The sequence below is a fragment of the Crocodylus siamensis genome, chromosome 3 (genome assembly GCF_052110815.1).
Source record: "Crocodylus siamensis isolate JL-2025a chromosome 3, ASM5211081v1, whole genome shotgun sequence".
In the NCBI taxonomy this organism is placed as follows: domain Eukaryota; kingdom Metazoa; phylum Chordata; order Crocodylia; family Crocodylidae; genus Crocodylus; species Crocodylus siamensis.
In genome coordinates, this window is record NC_143397.1 from 14,921,916 (window position 1) to 14,946,022 (window position 24,107).

The 24,107-nt window shown below is 47.5% G+C and overlaps 1 protein-coding gene across 4 annotated transcripts in view; it reads left to right on the top strand.

Moving 5' to 3' along the window:
• The window catches only part of MAPK4 (mitogen-activated protein kinase 4), a 142,081-nt gene that overhangs the window by 51,935 nt on the left and 66,039 nt on the right, over positions 1–24,107 (top strand). For 3 of the 4 annotated variants that reach the window (XM_090037787.1, XM_090037788.1, XM_090037789.1), the window contains exon 2: positions 13,147–14,635. In XM_090037787.1, the coding sequence (XP_089893913.1) occupies positions 14,090–14,635 (546 nt within the window). In that variant the 5' untranslated portion in view covers positions 13,147–14,089. Of the gene's footprint in view, positions 1–13,146; positions 14,636–24,107 lie in introns of those variants that run through there. The other variant, XM_090037791.1, reaches the window with a different exon arrangement.

The following is a 24,107-nucleotide window of genomic DNA, read 5'->3' on the forward strand; positions in this document are numbered from 1 at the left end:
GCCAGCCTGCAGCTGGTTGTGCACATGCAGCTCCGGCGGCGGCTGTTTTGGGCTCCCCTCCCCTATACCCCCCTTTTTTAATGGGGAGAATGATCAAACAGCTGTCTTTTTCCCTGCGAACTCTTGTATTTGAATCAGAAAATTCTTGATAGACACATTGCAATTTGCATCTATCTCAAAGCTCTTTGCAGATGCTGATTAGCCCCCCTCCACCAAATTACCATATATAGGAGAAAATAATTCTAAGTTGTGGCTGGCTCAGGAAAACATTCATGTCATAGAGACCTGGAACCAACCACGTTGTTAGAAACCTGGCTTCAGCACTATTAATCTGGCATGCAGAAAGGATCTACACTAGGGGCAGGGCTGTAGCATTGTTTGGGAAGCTGGCTATTTCCTGTCTAGGACTGATGGCCAGGGAGATAACTGGGTTTCATTTGCAGCTCTGCCACTGACTTGCTGTGTGCCTCAGTTTTCATGCTTGTAAAATGTGCATGGTGACACATAACATTCATTTCACTTGGACTAACGCATGCTGGAGCGTAAGCAGTGCATGCTCTGGGACTGTGCCATCTCTGAATTAGGTCCTTTGGACATCTTCTGCCTGTGCTTCATTCTTGCCTGCAGGGCTGGTGGAGGGAATAAGTGTGTGCCTGCCCCCATCACTCTGGTACATGGATTCCCCAGGCTTTATAAAGAATCCTCCGCAGCATCTGGAAGAGGGTGAAGTATTGTTGCTGAGCCAGGCAGTGTCTTTCCATGCCAGAGGACTTTGACAGCCTGTATTTAGCCCATTTGGACTTTGAGATGGACTGTGTCTTAATTACATTAGGGGCAACTATTGCAATGGAGCCCTCCAAAGTACAGGTTGCTGTGGTAGAGACAGGCCTTTCCTTCCTGTTGCGTGCTTGCTCATTCTGGGGTGTGGAAGGATGCTGATTAATCTGATTACACCTGTAAGTAAGGGCATTCACTGGCTGCAGCTGTGATCAGTTAAAATGTTCACCATAGGTGAGCACCGCTGGTCCCCCTCCCCTTCCCCCAGTTGCACTTGCTGCCTGAGAGTATTAATCTGAAAGCCCTAAAGGTAGACCAGGCAATTAAATGGGATCATAGCCTCGCTATCTAAATGACTGCTGCACTTATTCATTGTTCCAGGAATAGGGTATATTAACTTGTTTCAGGGGATATCAAGGTTTATTGCGCCTCGAGGTAAATCTGGATCTTTGCCTTCGACAGACGTCAGTATTCATTATACCATGAATAATGGTATAATGGTTGGGGGCCTGCAGTCATTAAGTGACCTATGTAAATTAATGCCACAGCTCAGTTGCTTAGGTAATAAAATGACCTAAGATACCTTACTCCCAACTCAAATGATTAAGATTATCCTGCTTCTCTGGAGTGTAGGCTAGGGGTGGATGGAACGACTGCATTGAAGTGTAATACCTGAGAGAGAACTACTGTTTGCAACCCTCTCTCCTCACCCCTAACTCAGTCCAGTCAAAAAGCTGTTTATTGTATCAGCTGATGTTTCTCTCTTTCTCTTAACTTGTAAAAACCAGCAAAAGTTATTAAAAGATTTTTCTCTACCTCTTCTGGGAGCATATGCTAGCACAGCTGAAATGCAAAAACTCAAGTAGGCTTTGAAATACAATTTTATGCTCGGGAGACTACTCATCATGCTGCTTTTCCTCACCTTATTTACACTGGATTTTGGCAGTGAAACAGGAACTCTCCATGGAGCGAGACAAAGGAGCGAGTGAGGTGGTTTGAGGGTCTTCACCTAATGAGAGTAGTAATGTATTCTGCTCCTGTCAGGAGTATAAGCAGAACTGGAGGGCCTCCAGGTGACCTTTGTGATGTGTTAGTGAGGTTTGAATGCAAAGCTTGTGCTCCTCTCCATTTGTTTGGCTAGTTAATGCCAAGGCAGCTTTAACATTCCCCCACAGTGTGTCTCTGCCTTTGTAAGTAGGATCTCCAATGCTACATCAAGCAGAGATGATCAGAATGGGGGTGCACCTCTGAAGAGGACTCTGACAACATCCGGAAGACTCTAAGTAGCATCTGGATTATCCTGTGTGATACATGTATTTGACAGAGTAAGACTTTGGACTTCTATGACACCCCTGTGACAATGAAATGTGGGTCAGAGAACAGCAAGAAATCATTGTAAGTCATATAATGCCACTTTCAGTGGACCAGTGGGGGCTGTGGTGGTGTGGGTGACAGCTCAGAAGTCATAAGTTTGAGGCCACAGCAGAAGCACTCACAGCTCAGCCTGTCGGATTCCAGGGAATCTGCAAATGTTACTAAATACCTTGTCACAAGGACACAAAGAAGGAAAGAAAGTGAACAAGTTTAACAGTAAAAGTCATCATTTAAAGGTTGGGTTGACCTGCTTTTATAGTCCTCCTTTGGCCAAGCCAAAGATTAGGACTCCAGTCACATGCGGACTCCTTAGCTATTTGGCATTGAGGCAGGAGCCCTCCACTGAGCAAAGCAAAAGAACGGCGAGGTGGCTCATGCGGGTCTCAAATGGGCTTGCAATATCAGCAGATGGAGTCACGATAAACAGGGATCCGGGGGGCACAGGTGATGTGTTGCAGGTGTGAGCAGGACACACAAGTGACATGGTAGGGGAGCAGAGGTGATACGGCAGAGGGGGCATGTGTCCCTCTGAGATATCTGCGCCCACAGCAGGACGTGTTGCTGCAGCTGGGCTGGACCAGGTCCAGGCAGGCCCAGTGGGTGGGACCCAGCACGGGAGGGAGCGCCATGCCGCCATGGCTGCCAAGGTGAGACACGGCAGTGGCAGCACAGAGTTGTGCCCCTGCTGCTGGGCAAGCAAGGGGCACTTCAGTTTGGTGGCCCTGGCAGCACAGTGCTCCCTCCTGCTGAGCCGCCGGGGAGTGGGCAGCGGGGCAGGGAGCCCCAAGCCCGCAGCGAGCAGCCTGCATGCTCCCTTCCTCCTCCCTCCGCTCTGCGGGGAGGGGACGGGGGAGCCGGGCTCCACGCTCCATTCCAGGGGCAGCAGCTGGGGCTCAGGCGCTGCTGGGGCGGACCCAGGCCGTGGGGCACTTGGGGGTGGGAGGCTGCGGCTTGGGAGTGAGGGGCACTGGCAGGGTAAGGGGGCTGTGGCACTTGGGGGATGTGGAGGGTTGTGAGCTGGGAGTGAGGGGCCGTGGGGTCATCAATGGGGTCATGCTGAGGAAAAGCTTGGGAAGCACTGCTCTAGACAGATGATTTGGGATGCAAAGGGACTGGGGAGAGGGGAATGTTTGATACTTTCTTCTAGTCCCCAAGTCCTGAGGAGAGCTAAAGCAGTTGACTTGGGAAAGGAATGAACAGATGCCAACAATGCAAGAAACTAATAGGTCTTGCTACAGGGAAAGGGCATACCAGACAGCGATTCTAGCAGCCTTCATCTGTCTTGTCACTCTTGCTGGCCGGTATGGCAGAGGCTTTGCATGCCTTGTTTTCTTCACTGTGGCATTCATGCTAAACAGACAAGAAAATGCCACAAGCACCTTGCAAATCAACCAGAGACTGCAGGGGCATCGGGTGACAAAATAACAAGAGGAGGTATGGGAAAAATGTGCCTATATTCCATGTGCTAGTACTGTTACCCAGTTCTCCCAGCAGCTTCTGGTGCATTTGACTCAAATCCTGTGTTTTGTACGAGGTTTTACCAAGGACCAACTTTCACTGAAGTTAATGAGCCTTTCTGTTAATTTTAATAGGAGTTGGCTTGTGCCTCTGAGCAAAACAGCTCTTAATGCTCGGAAAGATGCAGAGTGGGGGAATTATCATCATGTAATAAGGGAAGAGCTGAATTTTATTGCTCAATGTCAATTATACGCTAGACAGACTGCTCTTAATGTGGGTGTTAGTGGGCAGGGATGCCTGACAGCTAGTGGTTATGGACAGCCCACTTTATTATTCTGTTGCAATTGATACATACACTCCAGTTGGTTGGTACCATGGTTGCAGAAGTTGGTGGGTACATGGGTTTTTGGGGAGGGGCAGATGCTTTGGTCTGGTATTTCAAAAAACCCATACAACATTGCGGTTACCCACCCCTCTTTCCTTCCTCTCTGACAGCTCCCTCTCATTTTCTCCGGACATGAAATTTAATTTGTGTCACAGATGCACCCTTTGAGTTGTGTCTGTCACTTCTATGATGTGAAATCATGTTCCAGCAGTACCAGTGATGGGATCTAGGGGAGCATTTTGAGACCAAGGGTAGCCATATGGTTTAGAATTGATACCTTCCCTTGGACATTGTGTCAAGAAGTGTACTTTAAAGAGGTGGCAGGCTGGAAATCTCCTTAAATGTTTTGCTTCTTAACTGCCCATTTCCTAAGGTCATGCTATAACTAAGATTGTATTGTATCAGTGCAAAACCCAGGCAACTGCCTTATGGAATTTACTTTCCTGCCACTTTTACACTCTCATTTGTGACAATACTACTACTAATATATTTGAGTGCTAAAATGTTTTATAAGGGCCAGGCTTGCTCTTTCTGGCTAAGTACAGAGGTTCAAAAAGCCTGAGGCAGAGCTGATTCAGTCTTCACAGGTTAGTCTAAGCTGCGTTGCTTGAACTGCGAACAAACTGAACTGACGGTTTTTGCCTCCCAGCCGATCAGCAGTGAGTGGTGGAGCCACTAGTGCCCCTCGCCAACCGGGGTGGGGGCCGCGTGTGGCAAAACAAGCAGGATGAAAGGAGCCGCTGCACAGTGCTCTTCTGCTGTGATTTTGGTTGGTCCCTACTTACAATTCTTAGATTTTGGGACCCAAGCTGAAGTCCTTAATGAATATGTTTTAGTTGATTTTTTATTATCTGAACAACAACATGAGTTCATGCCAACTTGTCATTGGTATGGTAGCTATGCAAGTAGTATTATCCCCATTACGGAAGCACGGAGAGCTGAAGCAATTTGCCTTCCCAACTCTATTGTCTTCCCAACTTGATTTCTTGGCTCTTGGCCCATGCTGAAAGCAGTAAACAAGACCTGTCTTTCTAATATCTGCCTGCCTTATCTTCATGGATATTGTGGGCATTTTGTAAGACACCAGCTGAGGATTAAAAGAAATGGATACTGACACTTCTTCTAGTGCTATCATTTTATTTATGAGATGTCAACCAAAATACATATATTAAGTTCTTTTTGATCCTATAACTAAACATGTGCAGAGGAGTATTTAGCTCCATGTTTCAGAAATATATTCAGGATAGATTTCTCCCTGGGAAAATATGCTGCAGCTCTTTTCTGGTTTGCAGTGGATTTCAGGCATATTTCATTTTATTTTCAGGGACTTGTAAGAGGACTGGCTGATTGTGTGTGCATGTATGGAGGATAGGAAGGGGGAAATTCTGACCAGAGAAATGTCCTTGCTCTCTCAGAGAAGCCCCTGAAGGCTTACTAAGAGAGGCCTTGCAAGTGGCAGCATGAATATTAGCTCAGTGATTTTCTTTTTTTTTTAAATTGGCATTAGATAGCAATAGTGTTCATTCAGCTCTGTCTGTCAGTCAGCTACTGTTTTGTACTGCTTATTGTGTAGTTTTATGCCTGTGAAAGGGTTAACTACAAAGCTAGTACAGCTTTCCCAGTTTTCCCTGGCCACTGTGGTGTGGGTCTGGTGGGCTGATTCTCTTCACACTAATTTTGCATCAGTGGAGTTTTTCTGACATGCACTGGGGTAAGAGAAGCATCTGTGTGCTTATATGGCACCACTGTGTAACTTGAAAGGTAGGAATTAAGAGCTGCTCTCTTCCTCTTTGTGGTCTAATCACTGATCTGGCAGCAGAGTCTCCTCCTGTGATCGCTGTGTCACCCACTGAGTTAATGGGCAAACTTGACTGCAGGTTATTTAAGCCAACTTGGGGCATCCAGGGCCTGGTTCTCACAGATGCCAAACACTTACATCTCCCACTGACTTCACTCACCTTTGAAATTGGAGGTTGCGGGCCTCAGTGCCAGCTGGAAAGGCCAAAACCTGGAGCAGCTGAACATAGCCAAAGCACTGTGATGTTTCCCATATACGGCATATGGATTATTCTGTTTCAGTCATGAGAAAATGCAGACTACTAAAGACTATATCAATGAGACAGAGAGACTTAACTTGTACTATGGTGGTTCAGATAACACAAGTACTTAGTTGCCACAGAAACATATCCCTGAGCTATGTAATAGGGACCAGTTGTGTGGCACAAGATGGACGTGGACTGGAGCTGTGGAGGGCTTCGGTGTGTGAAGATGTATGTATCCCTGAGCTGTAATAAGGACTAGTTGTGTAGCAAAAGATGGGTGTGAACTGGAGCTGTGGAGGATTTCAGTGTGTAACAGTATTGCCTATTCGGAAGCATGCCAGTGCAAGGATGGATGGACAAAAAAGGGAAGGAGGAGCTTTGTGCCCTGCCTTGCCCTGCGATGCCTGTGCTTGGTGGCAGTGGCACATTTATCTGTGGTATTGGAGAGACAGCTGCTCATAGAGAGGACTGTGAAGCTAGCTAGGAAGAGAGGATGGAGGCAGGTGGTAGCAGAACCAGGTGAAGCTATGGTGGTTGTGGAGCTCCTGCTAAACAGCTAAGAGCTGGGAGCTGAAGTGGTGAAGCAACTCCCTGAGTGTAGTCTCTAATTGGCAATTACCCTATGTAAGGAGGAACCCCAACCCTGTTAATTGCAATCAGAGGGGGAGCAGGACTTGTGTAGCCCACAGGTGCCAATGCTTACAACATCCAGCCCCAACAAGAACACAGACCCAGAGGCCTATTAAGGACCTTGGGAGGATGTGTGGCAAAAACAGCCAAATTTGGCTAGACCAAGTCGAAGCAGCTGAGCTAAGCTCCAAGGGGGAGGATGATTATCAAGCAAAGCAAAAACCTCTGTATGGGGCCGAAGAGCCAGCTGACAGGAAGGGGTGAAACTTTGAGGCATATGCAGAAACCCAAGATCATATGTCTGGAGAGCGTAGTGTGCTTACCAGCAGGGTCACTTGGCTGGATGGTGGTTGGAGGGAGAAGAGGATTTGACTTCCTCCAATCAGCCAGAAAAAGCCAGAGGGCTGTAGGGAGATGCTGAGGTGTATTGCTCATGCCATTATGATCTTCCAGAATGGCAACAATTTTCAAGGATGCCTAGTCTCTGACAAAAGAGCCTTGATAGGGCTGGGGAGGAGACCTCTTGACTAAACTGTTTTGAAAAAATCAATGCTTTTGGAAAGTGGGTGATGAGTTAATGTTGGTATTTAGTGGTGGCATTCATCCAAGGCTCTCAAAATGCTGGGAGGTCGGCTGCCTTGCTTAGTCTGGATCTGCTCATGGTCGGCTGTTTGTCGGCTGCCTTGCTTAGTCTGCATCTGCTCATGTGCAAAGCAGCCACCTAGTCAGAGCTGTGACTGGTGTCCGAGGTCATAATCATTTGTGAGCTTGGGATTCTGAGTGGGAAAACGTGAGCTGGACTCCTTCATACTGAATCAAATGTCTGTCCCTTTGAGCTGTCCCCATGATGTATTAATAGTTTGTATTTGTTAAATCTTGATGGTCTTGCGTCTTCTTAACCCTGCTGACCATATTGTGCATGACCCTCAGGCCGTGCCTAACTTTGTGTGTGTATGCACACATTATAAGTCACCAGTGTACACGTGTAACCATAACAATTTAATTTTCTTAATGGAAGAACAGGACTTTTGTTGCTGATCAATAATAGGCCATTATCACCGGTGAAGTCTGATCAGTTAGGGTCTCATCAAGCATATCCAGCCTGAGGTCCTGAATGGAGACGTGCTCCAGCTGACTTAATGGAGATCCTGGGAGATTAACTCAGGGAAGGGACTGCATTGTAAGTCTTGTGTAACAAGGCTTAATTATCATTTTGGGGAGCCCATTTCTAATTAGAGCTAAACTACAATGTGAAGTAGGTTGGGAGGGAACTTGTTGTCATGGGTGGACCTTGCTTCGTTAATATTTAGGCCCCCACATAATCCATATAGGTTAATTTGAGGCTGTGCAGGGTTAACAAAGTTCTTCTGCATCCCTGCTGTATAGGTAGTAATTCAGAGGTGACTCTTCCATGTCCATACAGCAAAGCGATGATTTTTCGAGGAGAAGTAGGGAGAAGTTAAGTATGTAGGTGAGGAAAGGGTGGAGTAGCTACATTAAAATATCCCTTGTTTTTGTTTTTGCTTTGTCTCCTTGGCATGTAAACTGCATCGAGTTAGACTGATGTGCATCTGAGCAGGTGCTGGGGAATGGGTGTAATGGAAGACCTCAATTGGCTGTTACACAATTTCATCAGGCATTTTGGCCGGATACCTGCCTGATTTGCTTTTTTTGGTTGTGCCCTGGTCGCTTCCATATCATTACAACTGGAAAGAGTCTGGGGTACATTCATTTTGCAAGGCTGACCTGAGTTCTGGGGTATTATCCAAAATTGAAGTCTTACAAAAATTGTGCTGCACTTCCAGCACTGTTCTCTATCTGGTGTTTAATGCTTTTCACGAACTAAAAACCACATAGAACGTAGCTATAAGCAAACCCAGTTTGTGAATCAACTCGGCGTTTCCAAGGCCCATATTGAGACAAATGAAATCTGTTCCTGCTGCTGTACTTGCTGTACCTGCATAGTGCTCTGAGGTCCCAGATGCTTGCAGAATTACACTTTATTAGACTTACAAATGTCTTATTTTTGCCAACTGCTGCTGTTGCCGCCAAACACAGCACACTTTCAAATTGGCTTATACCGTATACTCTGTGAATATATGTATTACACAGCTCTTGGTGTGTTTCATCTCAATGTGGTTTCTTAAGTAGAAACAAACCAATACATTTCCTGAAGCTCAAGGCAAATTTTGTTTTTGTTTCTCTTGGGATACGAGCCAGAAAAGATATTGCTTATTATACACCCCCTAGAAATGACTTGGCAGAGAATGACAATATTTCCTGTTTTAGGGTTTATTCCTTCTCTTGGCTATGCATGAACTAGGACTAGACCCCCTCTGCAGTGCTTAGCTACCACACATTTGAAAGCTGAGAGGTGGTTTTTGGTCCACGTGATTTTACTTACTTAGCAGGGGAGATATCCTTCTTGCCCTCAAAAGACTTGGGGTAATTAGAAGGTAAAGACCTGTCCCTTGTGCTGCGGGCAGGCTGACTCCTGTGAGAGTCTATAAATGCCTCCAGATGTGAGGATCTTTGCAACACAATTTATGGTGATGGGGAATTACTCTCGGGCTTTCCTTCTAGGTTGCCCCTTCGGCCTTTTGGCTAGGGGCAAATGAGACTGGGGGCAGCTGAACTCCCAGGCCTCTGGGCTTGGGGCTTGTGTATAGGATGTCTGCCATGGATTTGGGAGTACAGGTACTCCTCACTTAACGTTATCCTGGTTAACGTTGTTTTGTTATTACGTCACTGATCTATGAGAGAACATACTCATTTAAAGTTGTGCAATGTTTGGTTATAACATTGTTTGGCCACTGCCGGCTAGCAGGTAACTACTGTGATGTAATCAGATTTGCTTAACATCATTTTGCTTAAAGTCACATTTTTCAAGAACATCACTACGACATTAAGTGAGGAGTACCTGTATTTGAAGCCCCAAGCTGAACAGCCTGGGAGCTAGGATACTTGCCAGTGGTAGCGCCGCCAACTTGAATGATGGCCCTGTGCTCAGTCAATAGGATTCAGAACTGACTTGGCCCAAGGCATGACATTTCAAAAGAAGAAGAAGAAAGAAACACATTATCTGTGTCAAAACCCTGGTTGCAGAGCCAAATGACAGCTGTAGCACACACATAGCCAACATCTCACCCCTTTGCTTGCCCTTAACTCCATGTAGGTGGGTACAACAAATAATACATCTATAACAGTGACAAAGCTTTGGCCAAGGGGAATGCTGCGCATTTCAAGCCTGGGCAGGCAGTGCTGTTTACTTTTGGGGGGAATTGCTGGCATATAGAAGAGAAACCCCTCAACGTCGTCAGAGCCCTCGCTCTGGCTAGGGGATGGGACGGTGAAGAGAAACCGTGCACTGGTTCCTCATGGCTGCTGTGAATATACAGGTGGCATTAAGTGTAATGCTAGTCTAAATGTGCCAGTCGGCAGCACAGGGTCTGAATAATAAGCCAATTTAGGTGTTTAGTCCGTAACAGAAGGGAAGGAATTGGACATGCCGATTTCGAGCCTTCCCTTCGTGTCTTTCAGGGCCGCTTCATCTAGACAGAGGTGTCAGATCATCTCTTCACTGCTGCCTGGTGCTACCCACAGGAGATGGAGAGTCTGGGTAGGGAAAACACTGTTTGAGAGAGGCAATATGATCTAATGGTGGGAATAAGAAATGGGGAGTTGGGGCTGCTGGGTTTTGTCCCTACCTGGTCTGTGACCTGGGTGAGTCAAGTACTTGGTTTTGTGTTGCCCATTTGGGAAGTGGAGATAAGGTACCTACCACATGGACATACCTGAGGTCTATTATTGCTAGCCCCTAATGACAGCACCACTAACCAGAGAGTCCCAGCAAGCGCATGGTATTACTTTGCACACTCAAAATAATTCCCCTTCCCCTCACTTGCCCATGCAACCTGAGAGCTGTTACTGGCGCTCTGAAAAGCTGCAGGGCCCAACCAGTAGAAGCCAGGAGTGTGCAAGGCATCGGGGAGGACTGGGATAGGTTAGGTTTAATTTCAGCTCCTGGCCCTAGGATCAAAAGTGGCCCCTTAATTCCCCATGCTCGAAGACCTCTAAAGAAGCCCCCCGGACTCTGATTTCTGGATCTGGGCCCCACCTCAGTTTGGGGCTGTCAGGCTGCCAAGTGCTGGTGCTGAACAAATTCTTACGAGAAACTGAATGAGAAATAGCCAACTTCTGGTTTTTTTCATCTGGATTTTTTCCCTGCTCTGTGTTTATTTCTGGCAAGGTGTCAGTGAGGCAAAGGAATTCCTGCCGCTCTCCCCCACCCTCCATACGGAGGACACCTGAGCAGGGCTCGGTGTCTGTGCCTTGATTGTGGGCTCTGCTCGTGCATGACAGACCCCCCCTCCCCGTCCCGTTCACAGTGACGCACGCCATCCGTCTTAATGAAGATGCTCTCCTTTGTCTGGAACGCCTCGTACCATTAGCATTTATGGATGAGGAATGTGCTGCACTGTGAGCTCACTGTCATGCTCCACTCAAGACAATGCTTCTGTTCTCCACGGTAAATGCCCGAGATTTAGTCCATCTTTCGAAAAGTGCTACATCACGTGGCTCCTCTCCGTGATGTAAGATTTTTGGCAGCTGCCAGAGTTGGCAGGAACGGGGCCAGCAACATCCAGTATCTCAAGTTTAGGAGATTTACCTTTGGACCTTGAATTTGGTGGGAGTAAGGATTGTTTACCCGAGGTCTGAATTTAGCTTGATGTCTTTACAAGCTGCTGGAAAGCAACCGCAGCTTGTGGAACCTATGCTCTGAAATCTGTTGTTTTTTTTTAAAAAAGGGCAGCCCTTAGGGACCAATTTATTCGGTCGACAGAGCTTCTGTGACTTTTTTGCCACAGTAGCAGGGGTGAGGACTAGAGTCCTGTATACTCTGAGCCATTCATTGTCTGATCATTGTCAGCCTTCTTTGAATTCACAAACCTTTGGAGGTCTCTGGTAATCCCCCCTGCTCCTATGGGAAATGGTACTGATGGCTTGGTAGTTGTCATGCTCTTCCCCAGCCTAGGGCTAATGGGGGCTCGACTGCCATCTACAACACTTTTAGGGTCCTCGTTACCAGGGAGGGATCCAGAGAGGGTCGCACACACGCTTCACCCCCTTGGCTCTGGGGCTGTGTGAAAACAGAGGCTCTGGCCAGACCCCACCATGAACAGCTGGTGCGCGCAGAGCTCACTGCTCACATACAGCTCCAGCAGGAGCCCGCACTGACCAAGCAGCAAGCTCGGTGGGTGTGCGTGGCACAGCCAAACTTGTGGGCATTGCACCTTTCCTCCCCCATCTTGCTCCTAGATCCACTGCTGCCTTTTACAGTTCTCCCTCTTTGTCTTAGTTTCTTTCCTCCTGGCACCCATTGAGGAAGTTCCTAATATACATTTACGCACAAGGAACCAAGGTGCTAAGACCAAGCGCATTGCGCACAGGGAGTCTGTGACAGATGAGACTTTAACCCAGGTTCCTCAAGCCTAAGTTAGTCCTTCTGACCACTGAACCAGACTTCCTCTTTGCTTCTGTTATGGGCTCTACCTTTTATTTCGCACATCTGGTACAGTAAACCCTGCATGCCCAATCTGGATTTTGTTTGGGGTGCTAGATCCTGTTCCAACACATATGAAGACAAAGTCCTTGTGCCAAAGGATGCACAGTTTAAAAGCTGCAACAGGTCTCGCACATGGCCTGTTATGTGGGGCTGCTCTGGGCAGCTAAGCCACTTGCCGGATTCTGTCTCAGAGGTGGCTTCACCTGACTAGCAAGTGAAGCGGCCCAGTTATGTCATTTGCACATCTTGTTGGTGGAGGGTATAGAGCATGCTGGGATCTCTCCAGATGAACGGCATCATGATTATAGCTCAGGCTGATGTGATTTTTTTTCACTAACCTTTGCTGGTGCCTGGCACAAATACCAGCCAGGTATTTGTTTGTGTATGGGTGGGAGTCTCTCTCCCTTGCACTGCATTATTTGCATGCAAAGAGCAAAACGCCAAACGGACGTGCTTCTGGACACAAGTTAATTGAGAACGTGACAAATTCCTTCCTTTGTAGCTGCTTAGGAGAAAAAGCCTCAGTTACGTCATGTGCAGCTAATGCATCTTCTTGCAATTTAGTGAAGCATGTTTGTGCTGTCTAAGTGGACAGTTGGGGATGTAAGTGGCATCACATCTCAAACACTGGCAAATTACCTCGTAAAATATTCAACCCATGTTAAAAACAGCAAAAGGATGAGCCAGAGTTCTCAGGTGTTTTGTTCTTGGTCTGGAAAGCAAAGGCTGTCCATCAGAAAGCAGGCTTGTAATGTGTGCGTTTGGTGAGCATAACTAATGAATTTCCAAAAGGTCACCGCTGATAATTCCCACCTACAGTTTTGCCATGTTTAACCTTCAAGGGGAGAGAATTTACATAGAAAGTGCATATTTGATGTTGTTATCAAATCAATCAATCTCTTCTTTTCTTCCAGGAGGAGGGCTGAGACCTACAGAGGGATAGCCAGACTGTACGATGCAGGAAACTCCACCAGCAATAAACGTTCCAGCTGGCTATAAAGATCAAATGACACTTGGGCTGGTTCACAACAGACATTCAAGGGGAAGGTTTTGGAGTGGCGAGCGCAGAATTCTCCTAGACTGAGCTCGGCAGATGGAAAGTGCTTTACCTCTGTCAGTCCAAAAAGTGCTTTACCTCTGTCAAGCCTTATACCTATTGGATGAAAAATGGGGTCCACGTATAGAGAGAGGACAAGAAGGAGAATTGCATTACCTTGCTGAATTACAGGCTTCAGAGGAAGAAAACTGGGGTCTGAATCCAGCTCTCAAGTCTGAATATTGTCACCAGAATTCGGGGGATGATGGCCATGTTTGGCCGGTTGGCAGGCTGTGGGACATATCTGGGCTCTGCCTTTAAATACTGCAGTCAGTTCACTTGACTCCACTGAGTAACTACACCTGAAGCGAGAGCAATAAAAGGCCAAGAAAAAGAGAGACTACAATACCAGCTAGACTGTTATTTCACTATTGTACTGCAGACTTGAGAGAAAAATGCCAGAGTAGCTGAAACATTTAGCAGGCTGATCTTTTAATAGCAAGAAAAATAAACTTGCTGTGTTTTGATAGGAAGACCTATTTCTTCTTTAACGATTCTGTGTTCCCAATTTCCAAGCTGTTTGGAGAGTTCTCCCACACCATCTATTTTGAAAAAAATCTTTTTGGGCTGCTGTTTGTTTTCGCTGCATCTGCACATCAAGAAGCCTCTTCTTCTTCTCTTGAAACCATGGGCTCAGAGCAAGAAACCCCCCCGAGCTTCTGCAGATCATGACAGGTTTTATTTGAAAACATGCTTGTGACCTGGAAGCTGTTTGCCTATCCCAGTTTTTTCAAGTAACAAAGGAAAGGACTGCACCCGTGATGGCAGAGAAGTGCGACTGCATTGCCAGCATGTATGGCTACGATCTGGGCTCCCGCTTCATCAACTTCAGTCCCCTGGGCTTTGGTGTGAACGGATTGGTTCTGTCTGCAGTGGACAGCAAGAGCTGCCGCAAAGTGGCGGTGAAGAAGATCGCCATCAGCGATGCGCGGAGCATGAAACACGCCTTCCGAGAGATCAAAATCATCCGTCGGCTTGACCATGACAACATCGTGAAGGTGTATGAGGTGCTGGGGCCAAAGGGGGCTGACCTGCAAGGGGATTTCTTCAAGTTTAACATGGTGTACATAGTCCAGGAGTACATGGAGACGGATCTGGCTCGGCTACTAGAGCAGGGGAAGCTGACAGAAGAACATGCCAAACTCTTCATGTACCAGCTCCTCAGAGGGCTGAAGTATATTCACTCAGCCAATGTACTACACAGAGACCTCAAGCCTGCCAATATCTTCATCAGTACGGAGGACCTGGTGTTGAAGATTGGTGACTTTGGGCTGGCGAGGATTGTGGATCAGCACTACTCACATAAGGTATGTGGAATGACAACCATTGCTGCTAGTTCTTTAATGAGATTTGCTTCAGACTGTTTCCTTAGTGCTGAACCTCCCTTCTCCACTCTGCTCTCTAACCCGTGGGATCATTCATCATTGAATTCGTGTTCGGTTCGGGGTGGTAGTCCAGGTTCTGAGTGCAGTGAACCAGGCCCACGTCCTTAGGATCCCATCCACCAGACTTACTTTTTTCCTGATTTATTTTTGTTATCCTCACGCAAGAGCAGTATTTGTGCCATGGGCCCTTGTCTTATCCAGACTCCCATTCCTATCTCTTCAGCCTCTTGCTATCTTCCTGTTTGTACTACAGTGCTTTTTCTGATGGGCAGCTGCTCATTATTATTTTCTTGGCACTTGCTGCAACTGCCTGAAACATCTTGTGTTGGTCTCCTGTTTCCACGCGCCCTTCCTCCTGCCCCCTCCCTCCCCAAAGGTACATTTCTGGGTATCAGTGCACAGAATCGCCACCTCTTTCTCTGAGCCGATTGTAGCACCGTAATTCCAGTACCAAGGTCTGAGTAATCTTTGTCCTCACTCTTGTGCTATGTGCCCTTGGTTTTTCATTTGCAGACCGTTTCTATTTACAGCTTGTCACTTCACAATCTACCTGATATTAATAATCAATCTGCTGCAGCAGGCAGTCAAGTTTCATAGTCCAGTGAATAGTCAGAAGAGTTTTTTACTGCCTTTCTCTTGAATATGTTCCCCTGTAGAGAGATCACTAAAATGAGTTTTGCCCCCGTTTACTGCCTGGGCTCACATGGGATTTTGGTTGCAATGGAGTAAGGCTCGTGAGTGCTGTGTATACATCACTGATGAGCTCTTGGATAGCTTTGCTGAAGTTTCCTTAATTTCCCTTCAAGCCCGTGGGGCTCAGAGACAGTTGAAAGCAGTTCAGCAAATGGGGAAAGATTCCCTTGGTTTAAATAGGTAGTAACCACCAGTTGTTGAGTTCGTGCTCTTTGCTGACTCAGGGGAGGGAAAGAGGTGGTGTTTGGAGACCATTTCATACAAGTCATGCAAAAGGCACTACAGTAATTTCAGTCTCAGAGGCAATGGAGTAAGTGGCTCAGAAGCTGAACACCATTCAGCCCCTCATAGGGGGCCACTCTCATCTGAATGCATTATAGGCAGTAGAGTCATTGAATGCCCAGCACACTGTATTTCAGGTCCTTTACAGCTGATAATAACTTTGACGTCCTAAAGGTTTGGGGATTACATTTTGCATGCCAGGTGTCTGTCTCAGGTTGCAATTCTCCTGGAAAACTTCAATTGAAATGGCTGAGTGGTTTCTCAGAACCAGACTGATCAAAAATATTTTGCCCGTGTTAAATCCTGACTGTTTTTACTTTGTGAAGCCTGCGCGCTCTGGAATGTGGACTTAAAATGTGGTGAGAGGGGCGCCTTTATTTTAGGCCTATGTCTTTTTGCCCACTGCAGGAAAATCTGGCCAGATCATAGTTTGTACCTGCTTGTTGGAGACTTGCTAAACTTCACAGCTAAGCTCTCTGTCCTAGCAGAGCATGCCTGAACCACTCACAGCAGCCAATGCAGACTGCAAGGTGCAGTGTCCCTGCAGGGTGGCTGAACCTGCTCCAACTCAGGGCTGCAGGTGTCTGAAGGACTCTCTCCAACCTCCTGGCTGCTCTCAGTCAGGCTGGAGCTGGGCCCAAGAAATGAGGGCATAAAGCCTGTCTGCCCTGTTCTGGCCCTCAGGCAGCACTGGAGAGGAAACAACCGAGTTTGAATGCAGGATGGATAAGAGCAGGAATGGGTTACGGAGTGGAAGTCTGAGACTGAAGTGGGAAAGAAACTACATAGGTGGGAGGTGGGAGAAAGCTGGGACTGGAATCTGCCAAGGGAAATAAGATAATGGTACTGGGAGCCAGTTGGCCATAAGGAGGACACTAAGATTGGATGAGAGGCAGGGAAATGAGGAAAACTGAGACTCGCTAGACAAGAAGATATGGAGTAGAAGCCTGTTGGGGTTGACGGGGATAGAGAGGCTGGTCAGACAAAAAAATGCGTGTTGGGGGCTAGCTTGGAAAGGAAAATGGGACTGGGTATGGGGAATTGAGACACTCTCAGTGTTGGAAAGACAGGCACTTGGGCAGCAAGCCTGGGTGAGGGGACAAGGACAGGCTGGGCAGGAAAACAGGGACTGGCATGAAAAGCCTGAAGAGTGGAGATTAGGACTGTTCAACCAAGGAGAACGGGAATGGGACAAGGAGCCAGGGTGGAAAAGAGACAGCACTGGAGCAGAAAGGATGAGGTTTGGGGTGGGGGGGTGGGGAAGGAAGTGCCAAAACCCACTAAGTTACTGCCTGTACAGAACCAGGAATGAAACTTAGGTTCCTGATTCTCACATTCCTGTGCTATTAGGAAATATTTGGAAGGGGCAGGTGGAAGCTGCCCTGGAGAACAGGATTCTGTCTCTGCTTTCATCACAGGTGCCACAGCGTTGGGAGTACAGCACTGTTCATCAAAGGAAGGGGGTTGGGAGGAAAGATACTTGTTCTAATTAAAGGACCAGGCTGAGGGTCAGGAGCTGAGATTCCTGACCCTGGCTCTGAGGTGGTCAAATCATAGTCTTTCTGCACCTCGCTTTCATTCTGGTGGAATGAAGTTCGTGGTGTGTACATGGGTCCAAGGAATGCCGTGTTCTCTGGTAACTCTCCACCATCACCCCATTTGCAGTCCTACTCTTTTCCCTTGGATCCTGGGCTTCTGATGGTGTATGCATATCTGCTGCTCCAGATTTCAGCAGGATATCACAGTGTCCTTGTCTTCCGTGCCAGGTCATGAGTTTGACTTCACACAAGCTCAGTGAGGCAGTGCTCATCTGCCTCTGCCTCCTATCTCCTTTGACAGGTACAGCTGTATGGGAAGCCCTTACTCTGTAGAGCAATAAGGCTGCACAGTGAATCCAGCACTCTGAATTGCAGCACCTCAAACTTTTTGAGGATTATCTTATGTCAAGTGCTAACTTTGTCTTACTGTTCCAATGGAAAGGCTTCTGTAGCTATGCCTCCTTTTTCCTTGCTGTAGATCAGTGATTCTCAGTCTCTTTAGACTCAGGGCATCCCTCACTGGACTCGAGGAACTCCTTCATAACTTTTGTAAATTGAATGGCACTTAGTTAAAACTTATGTATTGCATTATGTGCCTTCACATAAAGTTGCTGGGTGGTAAGAGTAGGGAATCATCCAGGCAGGAGCAAGCCTAAACCTGAGTGTGTCTGCTTAATGTATCTGTTTATCTCCTCCTACTTCATGGCAACCTTCAAAGGATATGGTGGCACCCCAGAGTGCCCTGGCACACTGGTTGAGAATCACCGCTGCAGATCCTGTCTATCATGCAGTATTTTTGTGATGCTGGAACAGAAAGTAAAAAATTGATCAACATGTGCCCAAACTGGTCCCTGGATCTGAGCAGTCTTGGGGTGCTTGAAATGAGGCTTTGGATCTGATAGTTGAGGATTGTGCAGCAACCTGATTCTCCACTGTCTGCCAGCGCAGGTTATCAGTAAGGTTGAACCTGCACCAGTGAAGTGTGCTCAAGCTGGAGGACTAACTCCATTAGCAGGTAGTTGTAGAAGACTACTAACCTTTGTATGGGTCAGTGAGAGTTTAAATTCACCGCCTGGAGCCATTTACACTTGTACAAAGTTGTTGTAAAATATGACCATGTTTCTCAATCCACACTCAGAGGGGGAGCACTTTGAACCCATTTTGTGTAATGTAAATGGCCACATGAGGGCCGGAGTAGCAGAGAACCAAGGCCCTGCATTTCTAGTTAGCAGAGGGCATTTGAATTAATGTTCCTTAAGGTAAAATCTTGGAGGCCTGACTTATGTTGTTCTCCCACTAGCTTTTTCTGTGTTACTCTTGTCTGCTGCAGCACTGCTTATCTCATCTTTGCTGTTTTCTTGGAAAAAGGCTATGTATGAGCACCTTCTAGGAGTAGACTGAAACCATCAGCTGCCCTTTGCTTGTATAGTTAGCCTCATTCAGCAAGGTCAAGTCATAACCACCTTTTAAGACCACACCACAAGAGCAGCCGCCAGGGACTTTTTAAGTCCCCAAAGCAGGTAAGAATTACCTGCCCTGGCTCTCAGCACCCCCTTCCTTCTCCCACAGTGGCACATCCCCTGGCTTCCCATTTGCACCATCCCCAGCCCATCGATTCCGCCATCCCTGGCTGATCCGGGGGTGGGAAGAGTGCCAGACCTGCTCCTGCCCTGCTCTGGCTGGGCTGTGTCGAGAGCCAGTCTCAGCTAGGGACAGCAGCAGTGGCTGGTACAAGGGCAGGGGGAGCCAGTCTCAGCTAGAGACAGCAGCAGTGGCTGGTACAATGCCATCACCTCTGCAGCATTGGCCATGGCTTCTATGACTCTCTTTACAAAATCCTAGACCCATCCATGTCATTTGGTTTTTCTCAAAATAGAGGATGCATCCCCTGGGGTAAGTGAAGAGCTCCTAGGGGTATATGAGAGGAAAGACTGGGGAAACAGAAGATGGGCACAGGGAAATGTAAATAGAGGGAAAGGAAGAAAATGGAGAACCTCCTGGCAAGGTTAGAGTGAGAGCAGTGACTTAAGATGTTACTTTGGATTATCCATATGGCGGCATCAGCGTCCTGTAAGTACACAAAGCAAACTTAAAAGTGGGGAAAATGACTCAAAGAAGTTTGGGAACCACTGGCCAAGTTGAACATGGGCCTTTAAAGATGAAGTAGCGATAGCAGGTCTCAGCACACTTCCTCGGTAGGCCATGCTCCAACTGACCTCCTCTGAGATTAATAATACGTGTGGACCGAGAGGAGAATGTGTCCAACATGCATCGGAAATAGGGGCGTCTTGGTGCTGCTCCAGGAAGTCTCTGTCTGCCTGTTCTGAATTGGTCTCAGGCAGAAGTACCAGGCATGCAGTACTCTGGTGCTGTCTTATTTCTTGTTAGTAAATTGTGTCTGTTCCCTCAGTTTTTCTTGCATCAGATCCATTTTTCATTTACTGTCAATTGTAAGCAGCTAAAGGGACATATTTTCCAGCCTGCTACCAGAAAGGCAGGTGGATTTTCAGTTCCTGTTAAGTGTCATACTGCTACCAATCAGCTTGGCAGTCCCACTAATTAGTTCTCTTCTGTCTCAGGGCAGACATCTGAATAAGACCATATTCTCTTTAGACCCCAGCCTATTAGGAAACAGAAAATGTGTCATTTTAAGGCTTCACAAAGCACTACATAAACTCCAGAAAACATTGTAAATCCAATCGAGTCAGCCATAGTTCATGAGTTGCATTTTAAGTGCTTGATTAATGCCATGTAACAGCTCCCTAAGCAGAAGAAGCTGCAACTGCGTAAACGGCAGCCCCACGAAGCGGGTGGTCCCAGCCAGCAAGTTCTAGCCCGTTGTCAGTTTGCAGCATAAACAGAACTCAGAATAGCAGATGCGTGCCATTGCTCTGTCCTGGAAAGAGTGAGGCTGCTTCAGCTGTGTGTCATGTGCCCTACACTGCCAGTAGCTGATGGAGATTCTCCTTTCACTTGTTCAGAGCTAGGAACTCCAAGTTTCCTCCCTGTCCTGAAGTGTAGTTAAAGGTGTGAAGCTCTAGCTGGCCAGGGATTCATGGTATCTTATGCTGACTAGTACACTTTTTTTTGAATGGAGCTTTGGCAGAAGTTTAATACGGATTAAAGTAGGGTTTGAGAGGATGCTGCTTCCCTTTATTTTTTCACAGTTCCCTCACATTTGTTTGCTGAAGGTGGTGGTGGTGGTGGTGGTGGTGGTGGGGGCGTTGTGTGCCAGACCAGACCAGTTCAAACTGTTCAGCAGGGCAGGATAAATGATCAACTTGGTCTTCGCCCAGAAAATTGCAAGGTAAAGCTTGGGTAAAGGGACTATCCTGTTAGGGAGAGCTGTGCCCGTGGTTTGCTGAACGGCGGTGTGCCCTCGCTGTAAAGTTTTACAGCACAGTGGCAGAGTGTCAGCACCACTTGATTCATCCCAATGCATGTGGAGCTGGGGATGTGAAATATTTTGTACGATTCTTCTGGGAGGCTGGGGGAGGCAGGAGTTGGCTTCCACGGGATTTCGTCAAACATACTTTGCCTTCAGCAAAGGACAACAAAGCCAAATCCCTCTTGGCCTTTGCAGGAGAAAATCACCTGCGATCTAAAATGTGGAAAGGCCGGAGGTTCACCTAACAGGGTTGAGCTTCAGACCTCATCCTCCATATGGCAGAGGGGGAGATGAATGGATCAAGAAGCTGGTACTTAGAGGTCTTCTGGGCTGAGGAGGAGTGGGACTTGCCCCCAAACGAAAATAGGAACAACCTGCAGGTCTCGCACAGCGCTTTAAGATGAAGAGAGCTTTACAGTCTGAACCAGTGTCCTTATTCCTGTATTACAGATGGGGAAGCTGGGACATGGAGGAGAGAATGGCCTTGCTATAGATCACCGAGCGGGCTGGTGGCAGTGCTGGCAACAGAGGCTAGATCTTCTGAGTTCCCATCCAGTGTTTTTTTCATTAGGCCCCACAGCCTCCTGCCTCCCTGAAGGCATTATGCTGTGGTTGGGTTTCACGGAAGTGGTACACAATAATGACTTCTTCTGTTTCCTCCCCCGGCAAGGCCAGAATTGCTCTCACTTATTCACACTTGCACCTTGCAATCCAGGAAGTCATCCAGTTGAGTAAGGGGCAGTAAAGAGAGGAGCTGTGGTGCTGTTGAGTAAGGGGCAGTAAAGAGAGGAGCTGTGGTGCTGAACAAGTGTGGGACATTTTTATTTTTAATGTATTGTTCTGTTTCTATAACTCTTCATCTTTTGTTGTAAGCCACCCTGAGCCTTTTAGGGAGAAGTTTAAATAAATAAGTAGCTGGGATTCCTGATATTCCTGATGGAAGCTACTGAGTAGCCCTTCACTCTGCAATCAGTGAAGCTCCTCATGAAGTGCAGTACTCCTGAACCGAATTACAACAGGACCAGGCTATTATCAGGTAGTGGGGAGTGTCCTGTAGCTCAGCAGTTCTCAACCGGGGCTCTGCAGCCCCTTGGGGAGCAGCATGCAGGTTTCAGGGGGTCTGCGCTGCCCCCCACCCCACTTTGCTCCAGGGTAGAGCTGTAGCCTGAGGAAAGGGGTGGCATCAGTGGCAGCTGCGCCACGGTGGCAGGGCAGCTCAGCAGCAGGAGGAGGTGAGGTCAGTGCATCCTCTCCCCCAGTCCGTTATTCCTCATGCTCCTGGTGTTGCGGCTGGTGCAGGGGTCTCGGCAATGAGTCTTGCTACCCCACTCTGCCCTCTCACGCCAGACCCTGCCCTCCTGTGCTGGGTAACACCTCCTGAGTCACAGAGGTGGCTCCTATCCATGTTGGTCTGGCCAGGCTGCAGCCCCATGCCCCCTGTGGGTGCAAAAATCGAGGGGGGGGCACATAGCCCCCCATGTGCCTCTGCTGTGTTGCCTATGCCCGCGCCTCCCACCCCACACACTGGATATGCAGAAGAACAGTTGTTGTGGCACAGGTGGGCTATGGAGTTTTTATAGCATGCTAGGGGTGCCTTGGGAAGGAAAAGGTTGAGAAAAAGGTTGAAAACCCCTGCTCTAGCCTCTGAACATGCCATCACTGAGAAGTAAAAAATACTGCCCAACTGTGCAGGGTTTATGTACATGCAGTGGGTGAAATTCTGGCCTGGGGATGTCAAAGGGAGTTTTGCCATTTCCATTTGCCGTTTGTCATTGTTTCCATTTGCTGTCGGGAACAGTAGAGGCTGGTTCAAGATGTGAGCCCGGGGTTGGATATCAAACACCATCCAGGGGTTGGGAGTTCTTGGATCTCATGCTTCAGTTCGGTTTCTTATTTCAAAGCCGTGGTAATGTCATCCTCTATTAGAACCCCATAGTAAGAAACACACAGCACCTGCTCTGGAGGGCGTGAAATGGGCCAAACATGTTATTGTCCAGCTTTTTAGTGTGCCAAAGAATATCTCGATGCCTGATACTGCACCCTATAAGGGAGAGAGACCACAGGGTAAGCTATGAATGAAGCTCACCAAACATTATCTCTGACCTGCCACCTTTCCCTGGATTGTCAGCATTCACTCTTATGTAACCAAGATGCAATTATATTTTTTCATGAAGGTCAAGGACCAGTTCACGTATAAAGCTTCCCACTCCTTTGTATTTTCCATGCTGTGTTACATATAATGCAAATACTGTGCGTTCCATACAGGGAGACTTGGATAATAGCACAAAGGTGAGCCACACAAATCCAGCTTTAAAAAGGTTTCCTGAGAGAGCTTGCACTGTAGGTGCTTTGGCGAGGGAGAATGGGACTGACTGCTGTTCACTGAAATTACCCTGGGGATGCTGATTGCCATTGTGCTGTGCTGAGCAAATCCAGCATATCACTGTCTAATATTCAGGGTGGTTGAAGCTGGGAGAACCTAGTTCAAACCTGCCTGGTCTGTGCTGTGATCAAAGCTTAAAGGGGCAAGGTCAAGTGCCCCTTCATTCCTGCCCTTGGGTACCACTTAATGCACTGCGATAGAACTGTGCACCCAGCAAATGTTTCTCAGGAGGTCAACGAGCAGGCAGTGTAAGCCTGAACAAAGGGACAACCAGCTTGAGCCACTTCCTGGAGGTTTATGCAGGATGACTTTTGATTTAAGATGTTGGGGATTTAGCCTGAGTCAGGACAGTGTAAAGGCGGAGGTCCCAAACTGACAGATCAGCAGCAGTCTGGAGTGGAGGAGGATGCTATCTGGGGAGAGGGGACCCAGAAGTCCAGGTGCGGGAGGCAGGTAGAGCACAAGATACCTTGTCCCTCATCTGGCAAAGACATGTGCTGTGATGGAAGCACCTGCTTTTTCCATGGGGACAAAACCAGCTGCCCCGCTGATGGAACAATCGGGGAAGCTCGATAAGGGCTGCTGCTGCCCCTGCAAGACCCCAGATTTTCTATCGGTGCTTCTATTGCGGGAGAGCTGACCCAGATCCGAAAGGAGGACGTTCTGCAAATCAAATACAAGGCCTTCTCTGTGAAGAGTTCTCTTCAGCGGCACCTACTGAACCCTGCAAAATGATTTAAGGCACTGAAATCACTTCATACCTGGGCAAAAATGCAGCCATTAAAAAAATATGTAATGGGGTTTTTTTTGCTGCATATGTATTTAATTAATTTGGCAGTATCTTGGCAGTTAAACCATCCTAATGAGCAGGGACCCTCCATATTGTGTGCTCTTCATCTCATGATAGTACATGTTCTCTTTGTTTCCGATTGCTTGCCTGTCAAAGCGCTTTTATTTTGTGGCACGTGCCCTCTGTGAGAGGCTGTGACTGGAGGAGCCACAATGCCTTATTCTTTAACAGACTCAGATTTCCAGTGACTCTTGCAATCCGATCAGTCCCTTCCCCAGCCTTCAGTCCAGGCTAGGATTTAGGAGAGACTGTGTAGCTGC